The sequence below is a fragment of the Drosophila guanche genome, unplaced genomic scaffold (assembly GCF_900245975.1).
Source record: "Drosophila guanche unplaced genomic scaffold, DGUA_6, whole genome shotgun sequence".
In the NCBI taxonomy this organism is placed as follows: Eukaryota; Metazoa; Arthropoda; class Insecta; order Diptera; family Drosophilidae; genus Drosophila; species Drosophila guanche.
Genome location: NW_022995745.1, coordinates 2,258,243 through 2,279,918, shown reverse-complemented (window position 1 = coordinate 2,279,918; position 21,676 = coordinate 2,258,243). Strand labels below are relative to the sequence as shown.

General features: G+C 46.3%; 2 protein-coding genes and 1 long non-coding RNA gene across 3 annotated transcripts; 2 read left to right on the top strand and 1 right to left on the bottom strand.

The window, feature by feature from the left end:
• Positions 1–6,472: 6,472 nt before the first annotated feature.
• Positions 6,473–8,069, top strand: LOC117580904 (pancreatic triacylglycerol lipase). Its single transcript, XM_034267665.1, has 4 exons — positions 6,473–6,790; positions 6,854–7,008; positions 7,066–7,542; positions 7,626–8,069. Exons 1-4 carry the CDS (start codon positions 6,570–6,572, stop codon positions 8,024–8,026), a joined length of 1,254 nt encoding a protein of 417 aa, XP_034123556.1. The 5' UTR covers positions 6,473–6,569; the 3' UTR covers positions 8,027–8,069.
• A 6,731-nt stretch (positions 8,070–14,800) lies between these two features.
• Positions 14,801–15,516, bottom strand: LOC117580990. Its single transcript, XM_034267787.1, has 3 exons — positions 15,424–15,516; positions 15,318–15,368; positions 14,801–15,257 (listed from the first exon to the last, which is right to left on the bottom strand). Exon 3 carries the CDS (start codon positions 15,250–15,252, stop codon positions 14,872–14,874), a length of 381 nt encoding a protein of 126 aa, XP_034123678.1. The 5' UTR covers positions 15,253–15,257; positions 15,318–15,368; positions 15,424–15,516; the 3' UTR covers positions 14,801–14,871.
• Positions 15,517–16,111: 595 nt separating this feature from the next.
• Positions 16,112–16,795, top strand: LOC117581182. The gene is made up of 2 exons (XR_004573633.1): positions 16,112–16,332; positions 16,389–16,795. It is a non-coding gene; the product is annotated as an uncharacterized LOC117581182 (long non-coding RNA).
• Positions 16,796–21,676: the final 4,881 nt, after the last annotated feature.

Here is a 21,676-nt window from a genome sequence, read left to right as displayed (position 1 = left end):
GCCCCCCATGCCACTCCTTGGTCCGCTCTGTGCTGTCTCTGTGTGTGCGTGTTTGCGTTGCTTGTTTGCCTTTGCCTTTGCCTGTTGGTTGTTGGCCGTTGGTGTGTGTGTGTGTGTGTGTGTGTCGCGTGTGAAATGCTCGACAAACAACTACTAAACTAACAATACGGACCTGCAGTAATTTCTGGCGACGCCTTTTTCGTCTTACCCTGTAGGAAGGAGCACCCACAGGGCTGGAGAGTTGTATGGGCAGCAGCTTGTTGTTTTTCAGCAGCTATTAACCGGTTTGAAAATTCCCTTTAAGCCCCCTTAGCATTAGCTCTCATCTATCAGGAGATCTTTCCCCTGAACCCCTGCATTGGATTATCCCTCACATATCCAGGGTAACCGCGAAGTCTGCTCAGTTGCTCCCACTCGACTGCAAATTGCTTTGTTGTTGCTCTGATGCTGTCCTCAGGCTGATTCCTGCTGCACACAGACCTTTAGAAGGCTGTGTGTGTGTGTCGCGTGTGTGTATTGGTGCGTTGGGTAAAATCCTTGCGTTAGCAGTAATCAGCACGTAGCGTTTAGTTCATTGTATGTGCGTGCTCATTCGCGTGCCGCTAGTGTGAATGATTGTATGAATGTACGAATGTGTCTGTGTGTGTGTGTGTGTGCGTGTTACTCAATGTAAGTGCATGTGTGGGTTGGTTTGTTTAAACAAAATCCCAAAGCAGAAGTTGCCTTCCTACACTTTTTCTACTTTTGCTTGCCCCTTTTCGGTGCGGAACCGAACCAACTCTCCGCCCCGTGCCATACTCTATTTGTGCAGGGTATGCAGGAAACATACACTTTACATATGTTGTCCATTTATGGCAGACGTATGCCGGCTGCTTATAACACTTCTTGCTGCCAAAACGGGTTACAAAATCGCTTGGCTCGCACATCACGCTATGGCCACTTCACAGGGTATCTAGCACTTCGTTATGCATCCATTTTGGTGGCAGCTTTCTTGTTCTACTGTGTCCTGGGGCAACGTTGAGCTACTTTTACATAAACACCAACTAGCGTCCAAATAACTTTTAAATGACGTTTGTTTGGGGGCGTCCTGGCGCACGCCTCTGCGTGTGAACTTTGTGGTTAGCGCCCCCCGCCCCCCGCCCTTCTGCCGTTCTTCTTCATTCGCACTTTATTTTAAACTTTATTTATGCGATGGAAAGCTGCAAATTTTTGTTTGCGTTTTTAGCGCGTTCGGCGACCCGCGAGTGAATTTACAATCCGCACAGCAAAAACCCAAACCCAAGACCAAGCCCAAGCCCAAGCCCAAGCCCAAGCCCAATGCTCCCCCGCATTCACTTTTGGCTTATGTAAGCGGGGGCGGCATTGGGTTGGGTAGGCGTGGCAGGCGTGTGTGTGTGTGTGTGTGTGTGTGCCGTGGCATTGTTAACTTTATACCATTGTAATCTATTTTTAAGCATGTTATGCCAGTGTATGTGTATTTTTGTGCAAATTATTCGAGCTTAGCGCGTGAGCTGCTTACATGGCCAGGTTCTGGCCCCACCAGGGGGTAACGGCGCGGCGTTTGTCCGCCATGTTTATAGTGTCAGTTGTTGTTGTTGTTGTTAATTTTTATTTGTATCTACATTTGTTTGTGTGTGTGTGTGTGTGTGTACGCGACAAGCGGATTTGTCGCTAAGCTGCCCCCAGACTCTGCCACAAAATACTCTTTATGATGTAAGCAATCATAATGTGCCGCACACTGCACACACACACACACACACACATCAGCTGTGCAGGATTCCTTATTTTTGTTAGGGAATATTTTGGAGGGTATAGATTATAATTTTCAATGCTTTTCCACACACTTTAAGAGAGAGAGAGAGAGAGAGATGGAGAGAGATGGAGAGAGCGGGCGGGCAAACGGAAACGGAAGCTGAGACAAACTTCAATCAAGCACATAACGGGACTCTCTGCTGGCTGCCACGTGAAACGTGCGCATAAAAACGAATTCCAACCCGAAAAGTATGCAACACTTTCTTGCGTCAGCATAAAGATGACAAAAAAAGTCAACAACAAGAACGACAGGGGACAACGAGAGGAATAAGGGCAAAGGACATACACACAAGCTAGAACAAAAACTGATTTAGCGTAATTTGTTGTTTTAGTTTTTCCCTTTCGCGAACTAGAGCTGGGGCAGGGGCTGGGGAGCGTAGTGAAGGAGGAAGGAGTCAGGTATCCAGCGAGGCATCAGGCATGGAAAATCGCAATAGCAGTAGCAGCAGCAGTAGCAGCAGCAGCAGCAGTCACGCGGCATGCAACAGGCGACAAAATTGGTCGAAAGCGATGAAATCTCTGCGTACTTCACGCTCGATCTTTGGGGCAAGCAATGCACCTTTGTCGCCTGTACGCGACGTATTGTGATTATCGTGCCGCTATGTGTGTGTCGCTGTTTGTGTCTTCTATGTCGCTGTGTCGCTCTAACTGTCTCCCCATCCCAACGTCTGTGCGCGTGCCTGTGTATCTGTGACAGTAACGTTGATGCTCACGTTGATAGAGACAGACAGAGAGAGAGAGAGAGAGAGAGAGAGAGAGAGAGAGTGAGAGTAAGCGAGTATATTGTGTGACTGGCTGGCTGACTGGTGACTGCTGAATTGGTGACCCCGACGCTACTTGTCCTGCGAAACCACTCCACAAACAGCAATGGAGGCAGCAATTCAACAAACGCCAGCGACATGGCAACAACGGTAGTTTCAACAACAACAACAACAACAGAGACAGCAGAGACAGCAGAGACAACAACAATGTGCAGCGATGGTGAGGCATGGTATGGAGCAACATGCTCACGTCGCTGACGACGTGTCTCAAGTGTGTTCCCCCCCCATGCGAACATAACTGAATGGTGTGTCGTTTTTTTCTGTTTCTCTTGTCCCCTCTCTCGCTCCTGCTCTCCCTTTTTGCTTTTCTGGCAAGTGTTTGTCTGTTGTAATTCACGAAATTGCCAGCAATCGATATAAACATCAAACCCTCAATGCGTTTGTCTCCTGTTTGCCGTTTCTGCCGCTTGCGCCCACACCCCTCGCCCTTGGCAGCATTGTTGTGTGTTCAGAGCTGCCAATGCTGCCAGTGATCCTGTTGACGTTTCACACAAAACAGAAAGAGAAAACAGCAACAGCAACAGCAACAGTAACAGCAACATCAACATCAACCGAGAGAGGGCACAAAAATTGTTTGCTTGGTTTAGTTTTATTTTTATTTTTAGTGCCAGCGAAACTGACATTGATGATGATTATTGGGAGTAAATAGAATTGAAAATGCCAACCCCCTTTTGGCTGTAAAGTGTATCCGTAGCCAGGACACGTGTGTGTGTGGCTGTTTGTGTGTGCTTTATTTCCCTTTTTCCCTACCTCATTCCCTTGCCTGCTGTTCGCATAATGCGCGCAAATAAATTGCAAAATCAATTGAGCGGTAAAATAGTTTCCCTCAGAAACAACAGCATCAGCAGCAGCAGTGGCAGCAGCCACAAATCGAAAGTCAATGCTGCAGCCACGCCCTATCGTACGCCTTCTTCTTGAAGCACTGGCAATCGCAAGAATTCGCAGTCAGTGCCACGCCTGTGACATGTGAACCCTGAACTCCACTCAATGCAGTGGGCGTACTGGTCTGGCTAGAGTGGCTTGAGTCTATGAGTAGGCGTCGCACTATGCTAAAGATACGGATAGAAGTATCTGTATCTGATGCCTGCGATCATAAAGAGTACACCAGACACTGAGCATTCATGCCACAAATCGCTGGCAAAACAATTATGAATTAATTATGAGGCTTACTCGCCATCCCTCCCTCACTCGCAATTTATTATTCATGAATGATCAAAAGTTTTTCCTGCTACTTTTGCTTTTGCCTTTGCTTTCGCTTTTCCTTCTCGTTTCCTTTATGTTCTCGTCTCTCTTTTCCATTCTTTTGGCATTTCTTGAGAGCTGCCTGCTCGCCGCGCGCCTTTTGTTCTGGCCATTTTCTTCATGTGTCTCTCTATCATTAAGGCAAAAGTACAGCTTAATTGTTGGCACAGACAATGGGGCGGGGAGAATAGGGATCCCCCCATGCCACGCCACACCACACCACCCCTATCCCTACCCCTATCCTTTCGGCTACACTCGTTTGCCTATTAAGCAGCATCATAATAATAATGTGTAACAACAACAACAGCTGCTGGCAATAACTTCTTCATGTGTGTGTGTGTGTGTGTGTGTGTGTGTACGGGTGTGTGCCTGTGTGGCTACGTATCGGTGTGTTTGTAGCGCATTTGGGGACGCATTCAAAGCGATTTCCACAATTTTCGTATTGTTTACTTAATTAATTCTGCACAAAGATTTCCATTTGTGTAAGTGTGAGTATCTGTCTGTGTGTGTGTGTGTGTGTATTAGTGGCTGCGATTGTGTGCCTGTTGGCGCTATGTACATACAGATACAGTAGGTATATGCTTTTGTGGGGGTTTTGTCTGTGGCCTCGCAGATGCTCTGCGGTTATTACAGCAAAACCCCCACACTAGAAACGCGCACCACCGATACCACCCATATTCTTCGCGTAGACAAAAAGGGCCTTAATGAGTTTATAACATTTAATGAATCCCGCAGCAGCAGCCGCGCCATGCGGCGTATGCGTAATGCACACTCGATTGTCACAACAAAATGGCTTAAAGAGTGCGCCGTCCGCCTTTAAGTATGCAACAAGTCTTGCATGCAGCTAAATTTGGCTTTGACTTGATTGTGCTTTTAAAAATGATATAATTTATATAGCAGCTTCGAGCTGATCTAACGACTCGATGTCCGACATATGTAGACAACAAGAAATAAGCGTGAACGTTGCTTTGCTGCACAAATTTCCCCTAAATGAAAAGACCAACGCCAGTTATACTAATATTCTCACGATATTTTCAATATTTGCCAGAATCAGCGTACTCAAATCTTGAATATTTGTAGCTATTTGGGTGCATTAACAACACCCAAAACTACTACTACTAAAACGCTGACTAAGTGCCATTCCATTTCGCGTTCTCTACTACTATTTCGAGATAAATTCCAGTCGAAATATCTTTACAGCAACACTGCTCTCTCTCTCTCTGTCTCTATCTCTCTTTTACGTTGCCACTCGATTGATATCGAAATTCTTGCCGAACATTAAGTTGACATTGAGGCCAGGCCAAAGACAAGAAAAACCAAAATAGACAGATAGAGCCACACACAAAGTTACAGATACAGATACAGATACAGATAAAGATACTTACAGATAGATATGCAAATTGATGGACTGCCAAAACAGAGAAGAGTCCAGAAAAAACCGTAGATCGGAGTGGGGCTGTTTCGGGGGCTTCTGTTTCGAAAACGAAATTCATTTGGCACTTTACTTAGCCATCATTAGCGTAAGCCACGCTCTTTCTTCCTACTCTTCCCTACATTTTGTCTCTACTCTTTGTCTGCGCTTTCAACACATTTTGGGTTAGAAAGCTTTGCACTAGAGCAGCAGAGAGATAGAGAGAGAGAGAGAGAGAGAGCGCTAGCGGCAGAAGTTGATAAACAAACAAAAAAATAGATGATTTTATGGTTTATCTGCTGTAAGCTGAACATTTTTTATGGGCGCCACATAAAAAAGCGTCTTGGGTCCAAGTTTGTAAGTTATTTGATTTGATTTTGGGTTTTATGTACTGTGAGCATCGCTTTGGCTATGTTAATTTTTCGACATTTTTATTGGACATTTTTTAGACAATACTTTTGAAATTCCAAATTGTTTACCCAACAAAGATGTGCATTGATTTTTCTCGCAGTGCCTTTTGAAAGCGCCTAGTTTATGGGTGCCACTAATAAGATAGAATACACGATTTATATAGTATATTATACGATCGAGCGATGGAGGGGAAGCGGTGTAAAGTGTGTGTGTGTGTGTTGCCTCGTACTGACTTGCGGGTTTTATTATCGATTTCTGTTTGCCGTTTGCCCAGCTGTAAACAATCAACAGACAGCTAGAAAGAGAAATACAGACGAGAGCGGTAACAGAACTCGAAACTGAGAGACCCAAATAACAGCCATGACAAGTCAAAATTGTTGTGAAGCTACCGTTTTTTGCTTCTATGTCAAGATCAATGGAGCGTGTGGCTGTGGACCCGAAGGAAATCGAAATCGAGCTCAAAGTCGAGTTCGAAGAGCTGTGCTGCTGATGCCCAACGTTTGGGTTGTGCCTTCAGTTAGTGTATCTATCGCTTCGACCCACTAAAACGCAGCGTCGCATCTTTCTTGTTGTACTTTCACTTGTGCAAACACACAAAAGCGAACCAAGAACGTAGCTGCCACCGAGGGTCACCAGCATGAGCATCGGCATCAGGCGGCGGGATGGAATGGTATGGGATGATCATAATCATCAAACAGTTTGATGATCGGTCGGTTGGTTGGTGGCTCTGCTGGCTTCTGGCTTCTGGCTGCTGGCTGCTGGCTGCTCGGTGTCTTCAGTAGCCAGCCAAGTGGCAAGCCAAGCGGTCTCTCTCCTCTCTCTCTCGCGCGCTCTTTCGGGCTTTGTGTTTTCTTATTGATATTTTGTATTGCATGCCTGGCAGTCACGTGTCCCGCCGGCAGACCTTGCCCGGTGGTGCTCTGCTGCTGCTCTTTGCCGGACTGCTGCTGCTCGGCAATGGCACTGCCGTGCAGGGCCTGCACCGTCACAGCATCATGATGAAGACCTTTCGCTATCTGCAGGAGACCATGCTCAGGAACAGTCTCGAGCGGGCACATCTCAATCATGGCATTGTCTTTGAGTGTCGCACCATGTAAGACGCAGGAGCACAAGGCACAAAGCGAGAGATCGATGACTTCATTGACTTTCCTTCCAGTTCGGACAGTGACTTTGGCAACGAGGTGCACTTCCTGCTGCAGCTGGGCGATCTTCGGGGGTTTCGACAGCTGGATGCCAACAAGAAGCTGGCCCTCTTTCTGCATGGCTGGAACGACAAGGGCAGCAAGGACTGGGTGCAGGAGCTGCTGCTGAGTAAGGCCTTCGACTCTACTGAGACTCGCTCATTCTGCTTCTCTTTCACCCCCGCAGCGTGGACCCTGTTTGATGCCAGCTACAACGTGTGCGTCGTGGACTGGGGCAACTTGTCGCAGAACGACTATAAGAGCGCTTCCATGTCCATCTTCGATGTGGGCCTCACGGTGGCCGGCATCATCATGGCCCTGGAGGAGCTGCGTCCCAACCAATTCCATCGCAGCAACGTCACCCTGGCCGGCTACAGTCTGGGCGCCCATGCCGCCGGCTATGCCGGAGCGGTGCTCGAGGGCCAGGTGGAGCAGATCATCGGGCTGGACCCGGCCGGGCCGCTGTTCTCGCTGCCCGCCGAGGTCTCGCCCAAGTACCGCCTGGACCCGAGCGATGCCCAGTTCGTTCAGGTGCTGCACACCTCCGGCGGTTCGCTGGGCACGAGCCTCAAGTGCGGGCACGCCGACTTCTATCCCAATGGTGGCCGCGCACCGCAGACCAACTGCAAGATGTTTGCGAATCTCCGCGACATGCAGAACACAAGTGAGTGTAGTGGAGTGGATGAAGTAGATCTCTACCGAACCCCTTGGACACCCAGCTGACTGCCTTCCCCTTCTTATTTTTAGATCCCATTGCCTGCAGCCATTCAGCAGCCGCCATCTTCTTCAGGCAGTCGATGGACCCACAGTACCCATTCGTGGGCTACGAGTGCGGCAGCTATCGGGAGTTTGCCGCCGGATATTGCGACCAGAATCGACGGGCCCGCTTCGGCATCCACTCGCAGCGCAGGGCCCAGGGCAGTTTCTACTTCAAGACAGGCTCGACGCAGCCGTATGTTCAGCGGCGTCGGGATGGTTGGCTGAGCGGCGTCGGTCGGCAGGTAGACTCCTCCACCGCTGGCCAAACGGGGAAGGGCAAGGGGAAGGGTGGCCGCCTGATGCTGCGCCTCTGGTCTAGCGGTTGGCGGCGGGGCGCCAGTCGCAGTCGTGAGCGGAGTCGACAGCGAGATCTGTGTCGGTGGCCGTAGTAGTTCCTAGTGTTTAATTTATTTTTTTTGTTAGTGTTATGTTCTTCAGGCAAATATATACATATTTCCAGCCCAAAAGTATGTAAAGAGCGCTGAAAGTGTAGAGAGCCGATGCACGTAAATGAAAGAGAGCACCCGCAGGCAGAGCCGCGAAGAGCGTTGAGTCATGGCCAATGAAGAGAGTAGAAAAAGCAGCGGAACGCTCTCAAGTAACCGTTAAGCCTTGGCTGTGCAAGCACTCCTACAAGTCATATGTCAAACGATCTACAAGACGTCCGTCTGCAAGAGAGTCTTCTGTGTGGCCACTTTCGCTCTCTTCGTGTTTCCCCACGCTCGCTCTCTTCGTATTTCTCCACGTTCGCTTTCTTCGTGTTTCCCCACGCTTGCTCTCTTCGTGTTTCCACACGCTCGCTCTCTTCGTATTTCTCCACGTTTGCTCTCTTCGTGTTTCCCCACGCTCGCTCTCTTCGTATTTCTCCACGTTCGCTCTCTTCGTGCTTGCCCTCGCTCGCTCTCTTCTAGTGTTAAAGCATGCGATTATCCAATAAGAGATCTCTGTACGCCACTTTCAGGTGGAGGACTGAATGACTTCGCTGCCTGGGCTACCTGCTCTGCCATCGTTTCTTACTGCCAACCCCCCACGTCGCTGCGCCGTAAATATTTCCGTTCAATTTGGCAGGCTCCAAATTTTGCTTTTATTCTGAATTGCATGTTTGCAAAAACGAAAAACTTCCATCCATTCGCCCACACACGTGGCCCAAGTCGTTGACTTGCAGTCGGTGGGTGGGGTGCACACACACGTACGATACACGCAGAAGTCGGGGCTGCATTTAACAGTTAATCGTAAAACAAAAATGAGAAAAAGCGAAACGAAGCGAAGGAGCAACAGCAACAGCAACGAGAAACGAAACGAAACGAAAAACAATAAACTGAAATTCAATTTTCGCATTGTAAAACATAATTTTCTACAAAACTTGACGTCAGCTTGGCCCGCTTTTTGCGCTAAAAGGTAGTTAATATTTTTGCAGTCCATTGCTGGCCAGATTCTACCCCCGCTCCCCCCACTACACCACAACCACGACCGTTCCATATCGGCAGGGTATGTGATGCAATGAAGGTAAGGTCTCCACTTACAATTTCGTGTTTAATTTTGGTGAGTGACTTACCCTTATTCTCTTTTGAACGTGGTTCAGTCCCTGTTCCCTGTCTGGCTTCAGTCTCCTCCGACATTTTCCGTTGTACATTCCACTCGAGTTGTTCTTGTTCTTGTTGCTCCTACAGTTCCTGTTCCTCCGGCTGCACTGCTCCTCCAGTGTTCCACTGCTACTGCTACTGCTGCTGCTGCTGCTGCTGCTGCTGCTCCTCTGGCCATTCCTCTGGCTCCCTCTTGTTCCTGTTACTTCTCCTCCTACTCTGACGCTTGTTGTTGCTCTGCCGGCTGCTTCCTGTTTTGTAGCTGTTTTTGAAATTTATGGCGCCGTCGTCGCTGCTGCCCCGTCGACTTCTCGCATGAGTTATGCGCTTTTTATTTCAGCTCCTGGCCACGTTAAGTGTTAAATTGTTTTATGCATGCATGTGCGGGACGAGGGACGCGCCACGGGCAAGCGGCAAGCGGCAGGCGGCAATCGGCGAACGGGGCAGGGAAATCGTGTGCCATGATGGTGTCGGGGCCAAGAGGTGGCACACACAGGGCCACTTCTAATAGGTGGTTCGGACTTGCCATTTAATTATGAAAGTTGATTCTCACAAAACATTTCAAGAGGCAGACAAAGAGAGTCGGAAGAGGGAGTGCGGGGAGATGGTAAAAAGAGAGTCAGAGAATGTGTAGCTCTTGAAATGAATAAAGGGAAAGAGATATTCATACAACCTGTTTGTATGTTTGTTAGCTTGTTGGGAAGATAGTGGCAATGGAAATTCAAGCGCTATTTTTATTTATTTTTTGTATTGTGATAAATGCTGCTTAAAGAAGTCGACGGATATCACACAGAAATTTAAAAACTGGAAGGCATGATTTTTGGAGTTTATTTAGTTGGAATAACAACTATCTAAGGCAAAGAGTCCGCCGGCAGTGCTCTAAATATTCACGAACAAAATAAGTGTTTAGTTTCAGCAATTTTTGAAAGATCTTCAACAATGAATTTAGTTAAATATTTCATGATACTTTCAACGTTTTAATGTTAATTTTAATGTTAAATTTTAAACCTAAATAGAAAAGTTGAAGCAGCAATTGTTGTGCACATTTTAAACTATTTTTTCAGGCATCAAACAAGCCCATTTTGAAGTTAGTTTTCAAGTGAATTTGTAACTTAATTTGTTGTGTACAGTTTTTGAGGCAAATTCGCGCACCCAAGGTAATGGCAATGTTTGTGTGTGTGGTGCTTAATTTCGGAACAAGTTGGCAGTCATCGGCTCGGGTGCAGACACGAATAGCAAACAAAAAGGAGAGCATAAAAAAAAGAGAGCAGCCAGAAGGTGAGGTGGTGGCTGGAGCATAGAACAAGCAGTCATTTTTTCTACTCTTGACTCGAACCAACAAAGTGGCAAGCGTTAATGCGAAAATCATTCACAAACACACACCCTAACACACACACACACACACTCTAAGAGAGGCAGCGGCCAAAGAGCGAGCGAGAGAGAGAGTGCGAAAGAGGGGGGCTAAAATCTAAAGCAAATTAACGTTTTAAACACCTCAAAAGTTTCGTGTTCTCAATGGCTCATTCCCTTACTTCCTTGCTTCTCTCACCCTCTCTGCCTCTGCTGCTGCCTCGCTCTTTCGCTCTGACTGTGCATATTCATTGCACCTGGCGTCGACGTCGTCCTGCTGCTACTGCTGCTCTTGCTCCTGCCGATCCTTGTGCAAAAGTTAAGTGTTTCTTTAGCTTAATAACGGAAACATTTTAGTTGCTGTTGGTCGGTCGCTCGGTCGTTTCGGTGGTCGAATGGTTGGGTGGGGGGGGGGTAGCCACGGGGCGGCTGAGCGATACGATAGACGCTTACACATAAACACATTCAAATGCTTCCGGCAATGTGTAATAGCCTGTACAAGGACGAGCAGGTCCTGAGCTCTAGGTGTGCTGCTCCGGACTGCTGCTCCTCTTGTCCTGGCTTCGAATGCCCTCCAGTGGCTGTAAATAACTCGCAGCAGGTGCCCCATCCGTGCACCGTGCACCGTGCACCATCCAAAGACGTCATCAATGTTGCCAACAAGAAGGTGAAACAGAGAGAGCGCGTGTGTGTGTGTGTGTGTGTGTGTGTGAGACAACACTGGCCGGCTGCAGCTTGCGGCAACGTTTTCTTTTGATTACACGCCGTGTGGCCGCCTTCATTGTTCTCCCACACAGCGCCCCACAAGCCCGGCAACCACGCACTGCCAACCCACTGGCAACTCACCCTCTGCCACTGTCTGTCCTGGGAGCGACTCTTTCCATAAGTGCAAATGAGCATGAAAGATGAAATATTAAGAGTCGTCTTGGATTTTGTTTTTTTGTCGCTCCATGACTCCTTAGGGCTTCTACTCCGCTCTCTGCTCGCCTCCATCCACTGCACTCATTTGGCCAAATGCAATTTTCGCTAAGAGCGCATATCCGCCAAAACAGACACAAAAAATGGCAACGGCCAGTCGCAGGCAGCAGGCAGAAGGCTGCTAAAAACTTGGTCAAGTCAGCAAGTCGGCCAGCTACACAGCCAAAAAAAATTAAATAAATAGAGAGAAATAGTCGAAAGTTTGTCAAAATATTAAAAAATATATGTTGTATTTTATTAATTTATGTAGATTTAGATAAATATTGAAATATTGAATTTATTTATTATTTATTTATTTTGTTGAATTTTCTTGAGCAGCGCCCAAAAGTATGCAACGCTCAGTGGAGCCTCTGTGGCTGTGGCTCTGCGGCTGTGTCTTTCGGCCTCTGTTCAACTCGTTTTTTCTTCTGGTCGTATCTCGCTCGCTTGCTCTTGTGGCGCTGCATTCCCCAGTCGACCATCATGGGCCAGTGGCAGCAACATTGCCGCGTGAAGCCCTCTCGCACTCTCTGTGTCTCCTCTGTGGCCGGACGGCGCTTGACACAAGTTATGGGGCAGATGCATACCTCTTAACCACACTTACATGCAGCATGTGCTACTCCAAACCGAGGGGCGAGATCTAGGCGGTGCGTTGCAAGCGATAACCTGGAGACCCTAGCACTTGATCGACTTGGCATTTGACACTCACACACAATTGTGCCTCCCTTTATGTATATGCCTCTGGGGTAACATCCATCCATCCATTCATTCCTCTGTGCCGCTCTCTGTGTGGCAGCAGCAACATCCATTCCGTTGTGGCAGCAACCATTTTGCTGTTTGCTGCGACACTAAAATATTGTGTTGCAGCTTTTGCCTGAATTATCATTTGGCCGCGCCAAAAGGCAGCTGCCAGCCTGACCAGTTGGACACCTGACCTTCTGCTCACTCTCACTCTCTCTCTCTCCATCTCTGTTCATCTCTCTTTATCTCCCTGCTGCGCTCTTCTTTCTGCACTCGAGGTGATTAAATTTCCGCGCTAGAGAGACAGAGAGAGAGGCTCAGGGCGAGCGGCATTCGAGCATTCCATTTCCAGCGCATACAATTTAGTGAATAACTTTTAAGCAAAGCGCCTCATAAACTCTATCTGCCACCCATCTCTCTCCCTCTCTCTCTCTCTGTTTGACAGCACTCTTCTTGGCCTTAACAAATGGCTAGCAATAAACTAAACGCAGCAGATTACGACTAAGGTAGCCAGGGAAATGATTCTAAATGGAAGCACCAAAAACGCTGCATGGAAAAAAGGAAAAGGAAAACACGATGCTTGGGCATCTCCTGCGGACAATCGAAGTGACTATCGATGAGTTCGTGAAACCGATAAGAATACAACAAGAAGTGTAAAGATGTGTTGAATTGCATTCACAGAATTGCAAACATAATTTCGATGCTGATTTTTAATGGTAGAAGCCGAAGGTCCTTCCTGGAGTGTTCATCTCTAAATCGCTTACATGCATTGCCATCTCTTTTGCCAGCCATCTCTCGCTCCTGCTGTGAGTGTTGTGTGTGGTGTGTCCTGCCAGTTGATGTGTCCTAGCTCTAAGGATGCTTTTAACCAAACAACAAGCAGGGATAACAGCCAACAGCAGCCAACAAAAATGCTCCAACAACTTAAGCTTAGCAATGACAGTGGCGTGAAAGTGGCCAAACGAGAGAAAGGAGAAAGGTGGAAAGGGGTGTGTGCCTGTGTGTGTGTGTGTACGGTTGGAAGGGGAATGGGATGGGCTGGGATGGGGGTGGGAAAGGGCATATAGCGGATAAGCACAAAAACGGAGACAATGCGGAAAATTGTAAGACACTAAAATTGGCTAAAAGGACTCAACAGCCAAACAGGACAGGCAGTGTAGTATGTTGATGCTGTGCCACTGTCACTGCCACTGCCCCTGCCACCCCTGTGCTTGCAACACCGCCGTCTGCCCCACAACCGAATGCTGCCTGCTGCCTCCTGCCGTTGCTCCTGCTGCTGCTGCTGCTGCTGCTGCTTTGGGGCTCTTTGAGGGAAGGAACTCATAAAAGTGAGCAACAAATTTCATTGTTTATAGCCACGCTTCGGCTACATGTGTGTGTGTGTGTCTCTCTACTCCTCTACCTCTACCTCTACCTCCCCTTTCTGTTGCCCTTTCGGCTCGTGTCTTTGTGTTTTTGCAATTTGCTTGCCATAATGCCGGGCAATTTTGTGTTAGGCCCCTGCTCCTGCCGCAGCACTTACGCTTCCTCAGAGCTCGACTTGTGCCGCCCATAAATAAAAATTAGTTTCACTTTCATCTGGCACTTTCGCTTTCGCTGGGCCAAAACACTTCCGAAACAGTTCTACTTTCGGTGGGGAGGGGGGGCAGGGGCACCAAAACTATCCTGGGCCATGCCGAGAGTGAGTGATTTTTGTGTGGAGCATCGTGCAAAATATTCTGCATTAAAGATCCAACAAAATATGTGTGGTACTCAAAGACAGGACAAGATCATCCTTCAGTTCAAATCAGTTGCTGGCCACCCAAGAGACTCCTCGGTCTCCCCCTCGCCCTTTTGCTCTGTTCTTATTTATTAGAAATTCATTTTATTACGACTCCTTTTTGCACCCCTGCCTCGCGTGGTTAAGCAAAGCGTGAAATTAAATTTGACTTGCCTCCAATATCATTTTCATTTTCATAGTTTTTCCGTTCCGCAACCATAGTGCCAGGGAAGGGGTTTGCTATTCTAATAATAAAAAAAATATACTGTGTGGCCAGCGAAACTATGCACACACACACACACTCGCACATACGTGTGTGTGTATATGTATATGTTTTTTGGCAATTTTTTATGCTCCTGGGAGTTTGGAAATTGTAAAGAAAAGTCAGCGTGCGGAAGCGTAACGAACATTTTTATCCATGGCCATGGATTTTTACTAGGCCCTAAAATTATATTTTCATTGTTATGAACTAACCACCCCCAACCCCCACCACCCAACCAGGCTGCCGCCACACTAGCGCACCCTCTGGGGTTCCATGACATAAATGCCAGTCGGGAAGCAAACGAATCTACCGCCCGTTTGTGGCTGCTTGGCGAGCGCCGAGCGACTGAGTCCCGAGCTGGCTTCGTGGCCACTGCGATTGGGTCCTGTGGTGAGTACGCCGAGTGTGTGGTGAGTTTGGCAGCGCGTGGAAGTGGGTGGCAAAGCAACAGTTGGTCACTGGAAGCGCCTCTGGCACACAGGCTGGCATTGGGCATGGGAAAAACTAAGAGTCGAGCCGAACATTTTTAATTGCACAAAAGAAAACCAAAAGCTATAACTTATATTAGATAATTTGAACTGGTTACTGGAGCTGCTGCGAGCCAGCCGATGACTGAGGCTTATTTGAAGACTTCCAGTAGACGGCCTTAATGTGAGCACCTGGAACCTTGACGATGCCCAAGGGGAGCTTACGCTCCGAGGATGTATAGGAGCAGAGCAACTTGCTGCATTGGGTCAGAATAACATCTCCGTTGGGTGTCAGCATTTCCAATTTTCCCACAAGCTTGCCCCAGTTGCCGCCCTTGCTGACCAAGCAAATTTGAATCATTTCGCCAAAATATGGCAAAATGTTTAGGTAGCCCAGGCCAACGCTCTCCGCATTGACCTCGACGCGTGCGGGCAAGCCAGTGAGAATCTCGTACAATGGTGCATAGCGCGGATCATTATCATCTGGCACAGTCATTTTGTCTAGTTGCAAATGGGATGGGATAGTCGATGGCGTTAACAATTTTTAGTAGTAGTAATTACCTTGATCTTGACTCCCCGCTTGCACACTGAGGATGTGGCAACGGTATGTGCCTGCACAGTAAGCGTTATTAATTATAATTTAATTTAATTTATGTTAAATATTTACCTTCTAGCTTAGCCTTAATGTTAAGCAAATATTTTCCGAGAAAATATATTCGATGTGTCTCGTACACAAGCTGAAACGTTACTGACTGTGTGCCTGCCTGCCTGCCTGCCTGCCTGATATTGTGACAGGAACATAAACTGTCACTCGATAACAGGAACGAGACTAGTCGTAGCTGGTAGCACACTGCTTGCCACTGCTTGCCACTGCTTCGTCACCATTGACGAACATTTTAGAATCAAAATTATTCAACAAACTACAACTGGAAAAACTCAAAATCCAGATTGTGGCTTGCTGGAAAGCCTGGCCACAGGAGGGCACTAAACTGATTGGGCGCTCTGTGGCTGCTGGTCCGCTGGCCAAGCTGGTGCTGCACGACTGTGTGCAACATGCGGCTGAAGGTGCTGTGGCGCCCATGTACCTGGGCAACGTTACAGTGGCCATGCAAATGACCGAAGGCAAAGGGGTTCTCAATGGGGCTCGCTCCCCTAGCTGGCATTTGAAATCTGCTGTTCTCCCTCTGCAAGTTCTTACCAAAACGTATAATTTCTTTGGCCAACAAATTCTTTGGACTAATTCAAAGAAAGGCTCCAATTTAATGCAAATTTTATAAAATATCACATTTTATTCTCAGCCTGAGCATTTGCCTTCATTTTATTTAACACAAATTATTCATTTTGTTTAACACAAACACAAAGTACAGTTCGGCACACCAACAATTAAATACACTCCCGTGGATAGTTCAAAAATATATTTAATTCAATCGAAACTACATTGTTTGAAGTCACCTTTGGCACCTGCAGATCCTTGTTGAAGCGCATCCCGGTCTGTGTCTCTATGTCCTATAAGCTTACACGATGATCGCACAATTTGCCAACTGATTCGGCCTATCCAGCGGCTCCAGCGGCTTCGGTAAGAAATATTTAAAAAAAAGCTGGAACCAGCAGCTGCAATATCTTGTCCTTCAGCCCCAGCACGCCCTTCCACAGCTGCTAAGGGCGCAGGTTTCTGGTTACTACGCATACCTGAGGCCGAAGAGGAACCACCGGATATATGTAGCTTCTGGCGATTGGCTGATCCCCCTTGATCGCATTGAATAGCTTCTCGATGGATACCTCCTGCTGCAGAAAGCACCGAAAACGAAGCCAGTGATTCCAAACAGAACGTACCTGGCAATACCTTGGGGTTCTGTCATGGTGTTTAGGTCTTCAATTGTTGACCAACTAACACTAATATTAACATTAATTTAAAAAGCGCTTATTAACTGTCGAATTTTTCCGAGAAAATGTATTTTTCTAACAGTATGTCTAGGTGTAGGTTCTATTGCATTATGAAACATAATATATTATAAAATAAAATACTATTCTTGAGAAAACTGGGCACAGGGCACTAGTTAATTCCCTTGAGCTGTCTCTTAAGCGCTTTTAGCGCTTAGCAGCCCTGTTAACAGCAAACAGCACTGTTAGCAGACCCGCTTAACAGCAAATGAACACTTTCCTTTTACAGCTAGTGAGACGAAGCGCACTGTAACCGCTTGCCTTTAACAGCGCACTGTAACCGATCGCATTTAACAGCTTATGACCGCTCTGCTTTAGCAGCGCACTGTAAGCGCTTGCCTTTAACAGCGCACTGTAACCGCTCGACTTTAACAGCTAGTGACTGCTGGCTTTAGCAGCCCACTGTTAGCGCTCTCCGAGCTTTGGCCTTACCGCACCCGCACCCAATGTGATCAGACGATTTGATGTACATAATTCGCACTCAATCGGAGCACAACTATATCTACACAGATTGCACACGCTGCATTCTTTTGGGTTACAAACTTCTACACAATTCGCATGTACACTCCAGCAAAGACATGAAAATTTGGCATAAAATATAAAGAACAAAATGAAAGCGACAAAACGCACACCTAAAGAATGATACAAAATTGCTTGCTGCTTCTGCTGGACAATGCGATGCAATTTGAAATCTAACGAAAATAGTGAACGCACAGAAAAAGTTTACATTTCTATTTTGCTTTTGCTTACGACTTTGGCTCACCGTGTTTTTTATTTTCTTTGTTGCAAGGTTTTTTTTGCAAAATTAATATATTTAAAATATGCAAAAATATCGGGGGTATAAGAGGCATGGTGTTGGGAATGGATGTAGAGGTGGTTATATAACAATAATATGAAAAAGGCCGACAAAATACTTTAACAAATACCAAAAACCGACATTTTACCAACTGCATATTACGTTATGCATATTTCATTTATGCCCAAAACAAATACACAATGCAGGACCCACAGGGACCCAGCCGGCCGCACCAGGGGGATTGAATGGCTTTGCCCGGTTCCGACTGACTATTTACGGGTTTAACTCAAAACTTCAGATACTCTTCGTGGCAGATCTCCGAGTGCTAACTGCTGGCTCCTAACTGTTTTGATGCAACCCATTAATGGGCAGAAACCTCTGCAGATCTCATGGATATTTCGGTACATTTACGGACATACTCTGTAGTGGTGGAAGACCCAATGCAATCCTTCTAAGCCAACTGACACATACACCCAAAATTGTAGCAGGGCATACGGGCATTGCATCTGCATCTGTCGGCATTTTTGCATTTAATGCCATAAAAGTTTATCTGCAAATGTGTCGCTGGGAGGCATTGGTGTACGTGTTTCTGTGCGCCTGTGCGTCTGTGTGTGGGGAATTGCTACTTTTATTTTCAGTATTTTAATTAAATAAAAATTTATTTGTTTACACACAGAGACGCAGGGACAGACAGATAGACCATACAGATGGACAAACAGACAAACAGACAGACAGAGAGAGTGAGTCTGGGACAGAAGGCGAACAGAGGCGAATCAACGAACTTAATTGAGACCATTTTGTGCAATTTTGCTCTCGTTTACATTTCTCCAACTTCACACTCCACACTCCACACTCCTCGACTCTCAACTCGGCTCGACTACGTCCACACTTTACTTAATTAATCACACAAAATATGTATGGAGGGATGGCAGAACGAAAGCAAGCGCCTGGAAAGGCGGCAAAAACATGTAAATTGGAAAAGGAATTTATCCCACAATTTATGGTGCAAATCCTACAGCTGGCACTTTGTTTTACTTTCATTTTCAAATACAGTCACATACATTTTTGTGCTTCCATAGAATGCGAATCCATTCGGCTCCACAGCCGCCAAATGTGTCTATTTAAAATGTCTCTCTTTGGAGCGGATATTAAGGGGCATATTGGACGGCCCCCCTTTAATTACAGGGCAGCCACAGGTCGATCCACACACCCTGTCGCAGTCACACTGCAATTGTTTTTATGCATTTCTATAAATTTAAACCATTGCTTTTCCGGTTTTAAATGTCGCAGCCCAAAACTTACATTTCGAGCACATTTCCGGCGTGCAAATGTTTTTACGTATAGTTTGTTTATAATTTTTGTTGTTGCCGTGGGTTTATGGTTTCGTTTTTCGCGTTGTTTTTTCGCCATGATAAACATATCAAAAAATGTTTAGTTTTATCCGAAAATAAATTGTGCAAAAAATGTGTCTCTGTTTCGGCATACACTCACCCCAAACAGAGGCTACTGCTATTTTGAGGAGTTTTTGGCTACAGCAACTCTTCAGTTTTTGTTATTTTATGGGTATTTATGTATCGAGGACCTCAAACTCAGTCGACTCCGTCTGTGTTCCATTGTTTTTGTACACGCACTTTGCCAAAGATTTCGTGTTGCAATGAGTGAAATAATTTGACTGAAATTTGGAATGTAGTTTAAAATTGGCTGAAAAAAACAGTCTGTTACAAATTAATTTAATTTACCCTTAATTTAATGAATTTGCATGGCAGGGTATCTAAGGCTTCACCTTCAATTATGGCTCTTTTCTCATCTTTTGTCCGGCACTTCTTTCATTTTTGCAGTATCACAGAAAATTAAAATGAAAATACAAAAATATCACAGTAAGAGAGTGGCCGGTTATAAAGGGTGTAAAGGGGGGGGTTGGGGAGGGGCGCTCTGGCTCTGTGTTTGATGGTGTTATCGCTGGCGTTGTTTTTGTAGTCGTTGCTTCTGACAAAACGTTTCAATTAGTGCGATTATTACATAAGGCAACAAAAGCAACACAAAACCCAAAATCGTTTTTGTCGCCTGCAATTTGTTTCGTTTCTTTCGCTCTCCTCTCCTCTCCTCTCATCGCCACTCCATTCCACTCCACTCCTCCCTAGCTTTACTCTTTTTTGTGACCGTTTTGTAAGTGTTTCAGTGTTTATTTGTTAGCCGTTTGACGTTTATAACTCACTCGACTTCTCATAGTGTGAGTCTCTGGTTGTGGAAGACTTAACGAAAACGTGTCCATCCATACAGCGAGGTATGTAAATACAATGCTGTTTTTAAACATTTTTAACCATTAGTTTCCATGTAATCGACTGTCTAGTATGGAATATGCAATGCAAAAAAAAAAACTCTGACCCTCCAGCAGATCAAGGTCTGCTCTGCCGCCATCCCTGGCGAGAGGGGAGCTACGTGCATCGCTCCGATCGTTGACAGCCATAAGACGAAACGACACCTTGCGACCGTGTACATATTACATTTCAATTACTCTTATGCCTGAGCTTTATGCTTGGTTATGCTTTTCTTACACCAAAGAAATCGGACTGCGCGTCTGAGGGCGGGCCCCCTTAACTCTGATCTCTGGCCATGCACACGCTGCGCGTTGCTTGGTTTCCATTCCGCTGCTGTCGGATCAGCTCTCGGCTCCTCTGCTGCTGCTGTCTCTGCTGCTGGCTCTTATGCAATGCAGCAGCAGCAGCAGCAGCAGCAGCACTCTCTTACAGCCGCTGCCTCTGCAGCACTTGCAGCTTGTGCCGTTTGCAGCGCTTACTCTGTCAACGCTCAACGAGAGCTTTGGGCTTGGAGTTGCTCTCCCGCTGTCGGCCGCTCTTTACGTCTCTGCCTGCATTTTGAAGCACGACTTGGCACAGTGGGCATGACCATCATTACTGAGTTGAGAAAAGCACATTGAAGCTGGTCACGGGTAGATTTTTCATGCACTGTATAAAACAGTGTTTTGGCAGCTACGATTACAATTAACGTTTCTATTAATTTATGTTGAATTCGAACAAGTTTCTATTGATCCACCCAATGCTCGGTATGCCTTTTTATGTTCTGTTTCAGACTGGATAGACGCCACTGTGCCGCAGTCCGGTTCGGGCCGCCCCGCCCCGACTCGCGCTGCCAGCGTCTGCCGATGTCGACGCTGAAGCCGACGCTGCTGGCAACTACGTACAAAAAATAGCATTTTTTTTGGTGTAGCTTATTTTTTAAGTTTAAACAATTTGGCCGCCGCTTAGTTCTCTTTCGCGTGCGCCAAAACCCAGTAACCAGGTAGCCCGGCCAACAAATATTTCTCCAGCGCGGCGCCACGACAATTTCGCTATAGAATTGTTTTTGATTAAAAAATCAATTAAAATAAACCAGCTTAACGATAATTTTGCGATTTCTAGTATTATTGATCGGTTTTCGATAGTGTTTTCGGTTGTTTTCGAGTGCTACAGATCCATTTTCGATTTGNTCCCCCCCCCCCCCCCCCCCCAATTAATTGATTGATTGATTGACCGCTTGATTAGCGAGCCGAGCCGCGTGAAAGTGAGTTTCAGTGTTTGTTTTTATCACTTCAATTGTTGTTTATTTTTATGTGATTTATTTTTTGTTGTATATCATTTCTGTGTTGCATTCCGAATTGCAAAATATTTTTCAATGTCCATTTGTTTGTTTGTTGATGTGCTTGTGGTTGGGAAATAGCTGTAAAGCCTAACCCCTGACTGACCCACTACAGCATTGGGCAAGAGTGCGTGCTGAAAGCGAAAACTTATATGTTATTTTCGGCAATTCCAAGCTCACGCAAAACCAAATGATTTCGCTCTGAGTTTATATCCATAAGATCTTCAACTATTCAGACATAAGCCATCGAAGTTTTTGAAGTAAGTTGTCAACATTCAATAAACATTTAATGGGACTTCATAAAAATACAGTCTTGACCCCGAAGCGAAGTTATTGACGCCATGGAAAGCAATTTTCCTACAGATCAGGTTTCCCTTGGTCCAGTTCGAGGTGCGACAGGTGCGCCGTAAAAGGTGTATCTGCCATGTATCATGGGAATTTCAACAAAATCCATCGAAATCTTGAACGGAACGGCCTTGAGATCCAAACAAATGCCGAAAGATCAACAAACACAGAAATAAGAAAATAAATAAAAATGTTAAAAAGG

Coding starts and splice junctions, on each gene's coding strand:
- LOC117580904 (XM_034267665.1), top strand. CDS start 6,570: ATGCCTGGCAGTCACGTGTCCCGCCGGCAGACCTTGCCCGGTGGTGCT. Junction 6,791..6,853: donor GTCTTTGAGTGTCGCACCAT/GTAAGACGCAGG, acceptor CTTTCCTTCCAG/TTCGGACAGTGACTTTGGCA. Junction 7,543..7,625: donor CCGCGACATGCAGAACACAA/GTGAGTGTAGTG, acceptor TCTTATTTTTAG/ATCCCATTGCCTGCAGCCAT.
- LOC117580990 (XM_034267787.1), bottom strand. CDS start 15,252: ATGACTGTGCCAGATGATAATGATCCGCGCTATGCACCATTGTACGAG.